Raw genomic sequence first — 6,000 nt, forward strand, 5'->3', positions numbered from 1 at the left:
ACAACTCCTCAAGTTTAGATAGTAAAACTTTCCATGCTGGTGGGCTTTACATGTTGTCCAGATGGACAAAAGGCAATCTGAGAAGAGCACAGCTCCTTGTTTTCAGTGAATGCACTGTGCAGTCAATCCTTCCTTGCTGTTTCAAGCTGCTCCTCATTAATAACTGCTCTAATCCACACTGTGGACCTGTGCTCCATGGGCCTGTTCCTAAAGATGCGGGAATGTGGGTTCCTGACTCCCTGCCCTTGTTTTGCAGGGTAAGGTCGCAGAACGCGGCACCCACGCAGAGCTCCTGGCGAATCCCAGCAATCTCTACTCTGAGATGTGGCACACACAGAGCAGCAAAGTGCTCCACACTCACAACCACCCCAGCTGGGAGGAGAGAAACAGCCAGACAGCCAAGGAGGAGGAAAGGAAGAAGCTAGAAGAAGAAATTATCAACAGTGTGAAAGGCTGTGGGAACTGTTCATGCTGAATAGGATCCCGGATCTTGTATAGCAGGTTAAAAATGCACAAGAATACAGTGAAAATACAGTGAAATGCAGCTCTTGTTTTTAAGTCAGCATTCAAAAACTTCGGGGTTTTGCAGTTTTTGGATTTTACACTTTCACAGCGGGACATAATTTCAACCAAAGGAATTCTATTTTTACATCTTTAGGAATCTCTAATATGCAGTGGCACCTACAACAGCTGAGCTTTTTCAAAAACTTTAAACTTCTCAACCAAGGGTGTAATTTATGGCAATTTTTAGGCATTGGTAAATTCTCCTGATAGTCGCCTGATGTGGATTATTAAATTGTAAACAGACTTGTCCTTGATTTACATTATTTCTCATCATTGATGGTTGATAAATGCGTCATGTTTTAATTGTAATTGGGCTAATTTGAGCTCATTTGCCAGTAAGGAAGATGCCTTTTAAATTCTTCAGTGATGTTCTGGTTTAAAATCTTCTTCCTTGTAAAGAATAAGAACAGTCTCAACGAAATGTTAGGCTTCTAGTAGCAAACTAAATATTGGAATCACCCCTCTCACCTTTCAGAAGCACCTTTCATATTGCATTATCAGGAAATGGATTGATACTATTCTAAGGGAAAACTAACAGTATTGTTAAGTGAAAAATGAACAAATCCAAGTTCAGAATTCTGTATCATCAGCATCTGCTGTAGTAGTCAAAGCAGAATGCAGTCACTCTTTCTAGTTCAGTCATGGTCTTGAGAAGCAATTAAGATTCAATAAAGACTTCCATAAATTTCCATTATCCCATTAATGTATGAGAAAATGACCTGGATAATGCTGAAAGCATTGCTATAATAATCTCCTCCTTTCAACAGCCAAAACTTCTCCAGTGGGAGGAAACCTCAGCCTTTGGGATCTGCAGGACACTGGGGTGTGTCGGGGCTGGGTGGGGCTGCAGGGTCACCTCTGGGAGAAGGTGCCAGAAGCTTCCCCGTGTCCAGCAGAGCCAGGCTGAGCACGTCACCGACAGGGCAGTGCACGGACTGGGGAAGGGAGGAAAAGCCTTGTGAGAGTGAGAACTGCAGCCAGAGAGAGCAGTGGGAACATGGGAGAGCAACAGCCCTGCAGACACCAGGGCAGGGGAGAAGGAGGGGCAGGAGGAGCTCCAGGCACTGGAGCTGAGAGTCCCTGCAGCCCATGGAGGTCCATGATGGAGCAGAGAGCCTCCTGCAGCCCATGGAGGTCCATGATGGAGCAGAGAGCCTCCTGCAGCCCGGGAAGGAGCAGAGATCCTCCTGCAGCCCAGGAAGGAGCAGAGATCCTCCTGCAGCCCAGGAAGGAGCAGAGATCCTCCTGCAGCCCAGGAAGGAGCCCTGGAGGGAGCAGAGATTGTCCTGCAGCCCAGGAAGGAGCCCTGGATGGAGCAGAGATCCTCCTGCAGCCCGGGAAGGAGCCCTGGATGGAGCAGAGATCCTCCTGCAGCCCGGGAAGGAGCCCTGGATGGAGCAGAGATCCTCCTGCAGCCTGGGAAGGAGCCCTGGATGGAGCAGAGATGCACCTGCAGCCCGGGAAGGAGCCCATGCTGGAGCCAGGGGGATGTTCCCTGAGGAGCTCTGACCCTGGGGAAGCCCACACTGGATCAGGCTCCTGGCAGCACCCATGGAGAGAGGAGCCTGTGGTGGAGCAGGATTGCTGGGAGCCCATGGGGGACCCACACTGGAGCAGCCTTGTGCTGAAGGACTGCACCCTGTGGCAAGGGGACACATGGAAAAGACACCCCGGGGCAAGGGAAGAGAATGAGGAGGAAGGAGCAGCAGGGACAACGTGCTGAACTGACCACAGACCCCATTCCCCACCCCCTGCACTGCCTGGAAGGAGGGGAGAACTCTGAAGTGAAATTGAGCCTGGGGAGAAGGCAGGGAGGGGAGGAAGGTGTTTTAAGATTTTATTTCATTTTCTCATTTACCCGACTCACACTTCTAATTCACAGTAAATGAAGTTAATTTCCCCAAGTGGAGTCTGTTTTGCCCATGACAGTAATTGCTGAGTGGTCTCTGCCTGTCCCTGCCTCCTCCCACGGTCCTTTCTGGATGTTCTCTCCCCTGCCCAGCTGGGAGGGAGAGGCTGGGGGGACACCCAGCATCCAGCCAGGCTCATCCCACCACAACAGGGTTGTATTTTTAGGCCTTGTCTCTCCAGGGAGCATCTCTTTAGCACGAGCTGTCCTGGTAATTCTTCATGTTGAATTCAAGAACTAAAATCTTTCTCTTGGATGCTGAAAGATAACTTTGTTATTTCTGGGGAATTACACCGGTATAATTACACTGATATAATTACGTTTGTAAATCAGATGCAAGATTTCTCTGTGTGGGCACTAGGGAAGGGCTGAATTTGGTGCTTCTGGAAATTTAATTGCAAATAGCATTTATTTTTTTGTTATCCCCTCCCCTACAACTAAAAATAGGAACATAACTTAAAAGGAGTGAAACCTTTGCTAGTTACTTATTTTCTCTCTTAAAATGATGGGTGAAAAAACAACCTCGCATCAGTCTCCACTTAAAAATGATTCTAAAAGCACTTTAATTTTCATCCTTGGAGTGCAGAAGCAAAGTGAAGTCCAGTTAATGTAGTGGCAATGCAGAATTCCAGCTTACAACCATTCCTTTATTTTCCCTGATTGTCTCCTGGTTGAGCTGCTGACAGCAGTGAGGGGCCTGTAGTGGTGCAGTGATCTCCCAGCTGCCAGAAATAGCAAAGGTTTATTGAAAAACTTATTTATGAGGAATCTCCCTTTCCTGCATCATGACAAACCCTGAACTGTGGCTCTTCCCCTGCTCTGCAAGAGCTGATTTTTGGAATGAATCTGTCTCTGTTCATGTAGCAGGTAACAGGCAAAGGCTGTAAATAGTAATATTTCAATCCTAAGATTGTTTTCCTTTTGGCACAGAGGTGAGAAATTGCTCTGGTTGGAAATGTGGAGGGAGAGGGGTTTTCTCAGTGAAAAGTTTTCCATGTTCTGGGCTTGGATGTCCCAGAAGTCCCAACAGGGTGCACAAAATTGGGAATTGTGAAATGTCTGGAATCAAAAACCACTTTAATGCCAAGTCTGATTGTGTTTGTGAGGGACAATTTCAGATGAAAGCTGATGGATTTTATCACTGGGGAGGGACTTTGCAAGGACTGAGTGTCTTGGGCATTCTAGGTTTGGAATGAGGATGGTTTTCAGGTGGAAAATGCCAGGAATTAGCAATAATTGTTTAAACCTGTAGGGTTTGGTGCAGCTCTAAGCCATTACCTGTCTCTGCCATCCTTTTATGCCAGTGGATGTGCTGCAGCTCTGTCCAACTTTAAATGGAATGACAGGAGGGAACTTCTTTATTTTTTTTCATTTAAATTTTGAGTTTTTATTGCTGTACTTTGACTCCAGAGTGTCACCACTGAAGCAGATGCTTAAAGCACTGAATGGGAGAGTGGTGGCTTTGGAGAGACCCTTGGGACATCTGCCTGGCCCCTCTCAGAAAAGCCTTACAATCCCCACAGGAACAGATTGATCTGGGGGCTCTCTCCCAGCCTCAGTGGATCTTGGTAATTCTGCTCTGCTGCAAACTGAAACATCCTTTTTCTAAACAGCAGCTTCTCATATTCTGGACTTGTAGCTGGTTGTTGTTCAAAATTGAAGTTATCTACTCCCATTATAAAATCCAATTTTAGAGTAGAAAAAGACATTTAATTTTTTTCCTTCATTTTCTGTTTTTAGAGGAAATGTGTTTGTAGAAAATGGACATTAAAAAGGAGCTGCTGCTTGCAGTGTGTAGTGATCTGTTAACTGTGAACTTACAGAAATCAATCCTAATTCCCATGTAAAAACTTTATAGACTCAGGATAACGAGTCACAACACACAAAATTTGGGCTATTTTAACCTCCAAGTTAGGAAATGTAATGAGTTATTGGCAGGGAGGTTGTGCTTTTTCCAAGTGGATGTTCAAAGCTTACTCCTTGCACATGATCCCTCAGGTGTTCTCAGCTCTTCTGTTCCATGGAGTTACAGCTACCTGCATCTCTCAACACTGAGATTCTGCTCAAGTTTCTTCTCAGAATGGAAATGTAAAACTTACATTGTAAGGAAGGTGACACGTTCCAGAACAACACAGAAAGCTTGGTTGAGATGAGATTGTGTAACCCTTCCCCTGGAAGACTCCTTACCCCACTGCTGTCCTTCATCTGTGTGTAGATAATTCTTACTAAATAAAGGATTTATCTTTGTGAATAGAAATGGCTGTCCTGTCACAATGGCTCTCCCAGCTCTGCAGCAATTCCCAGAGGAAGCAGTCACTGCCGTGGAATGTGAGTGTGAATTCAGCAATTGTTTGTGGGGCTTGGTGGTGCCAGTGGAGCCAGTAACCAGTCCCAGGCTGTGGGTGGGCATAAGGTGACTGAATTCCAGTCAGGTAAATTCATGGGTCACAGCTGGATCCTGCCCCCACTCGGCTTTCACACCCCCTGCATTTTGTGTGGAGCTGCAAAACCAGGGGAGGAGCCCGTGTTGGCTGCATCCCCCTGATGGGAATGGACGTGCTTGAGAAGCCTGACTGTTCTTGCTTTAAAACACTTGTGTTTTCATAAATGTAAACTCTTCATGTGTGCTCAGTCAAAGTAGAGCAGGCTTAAGGATCTGCTCGAGCCCTTGATATCATCATCACTGGATTTCTACTTGCAGCTGTAGCTCATTATCAGAGCAGGATGCAGGAAACATTACTATTATTATAATAAATAATAATAATCACTGCACTGTATTGATCTGAGCCACCACAGCCACTGTCCTGCTGTCACTGAGCTCTGTGGTTGTGCACAGGGCATGGTGCAGGATGGATGGATGGATGGGAGATCCTAGAGCAGCCTGGAGTGTTTCAGGTCTGACTGGATGAACTTTCAGCTGCTGTTTCTAAGTGTTCATTTGTTCTACCTTAAATCCTGTAATGGTGCAGTGCAGGACTGCTCCATTAATGGAGTGGCCACGTCGTGGATGCAAGGGCAGAAGAGGCAAATTATAGATAGATTTATAATAATATCTAGAACAGATAGAATTCATCTACTTCTTGACTTTAGTGGATAAATCTGATGTCTTTGTAAGAAAATCCTTACATAGTTAGTTCTTGAAAACTATCTTTTAAATTCCTCCCAGGTGACTTTTGACCAGCTTCTGCAGATGTTGGGACTAAATTCGGAATAGCCTTACCCAGCCTGGAAAAGCAGCAGAAACCTTGAGAGAGGACTTCTCCAGAGCAGGTCTGCAGGCTGGGGTGTGGGATCTCCTTCAGACAAGAAGTGCCAGTTGCACTAAATTGCACAGTGGATTCATTAGTTAAAAGAAAAAGAGCCAAAATGCTTTACTGGTGTCTTTGGGCAGAATTTAAAACAGTATCCCCAAAGCTGAAAGAGTCATGTAACATTTCAGCTCCCCCATTTCCAGTTTTAATGCCCTTTATAAAACTGTCAAGTAAAGCATTTTAAGTCACACCAACATAAACTTGTAAAGCTCTCAG

The 6,000-nt window shown here is 45.6% G+C and overlaps 1 protein-coding gene across 2 annotated transcripts in view; it reads left to right on the top strand.

The window, feature by feature from the left end:
• The window catches only part of ABCB7 (ATP binding cassette subfamily B member 7), a 39,781-nt gene extending 35,051 nt beyond the window's left edge, over positions 1–4,730 (top strand). The window contains exons 16-17 of one of the 2 annotated variants that reach the window (XR_010082747.1): positions 257–1,659; positions 1,699–4,730. Coding sequence is in view for 1 of the 2 variants with exons in the window: in XM_063416520.1 (XP_063272590.1) it covers positions 257–475 (219 nt within the window). In the remaining variant the exon portion in view is untranslated. Of the gene's footprint in view, positions 1–256 lie in introns of both variants that reach the window. The other variant, XM_063416520.1, reaches the window with a different exon arrangement.
• Positions 4,731–6,000: the final 1,270 nt, after the last annotated feature.

The sequence above is a fragment of the Prinia subflava genome, chromosome 20 (assembly GCF_021018805.1).
Source record: "Prinia subflava isolate CZ2003 ecotype Zambia chromosome 20, Cam_Psub_1.2, whole genome shotgun sequence".
Taxonomy (NCBI): Eukaryota; Metazoa; Chordata; class Aves; order Passeriformes; family Cisticolidae; genus Prinia; species Prinia subflava.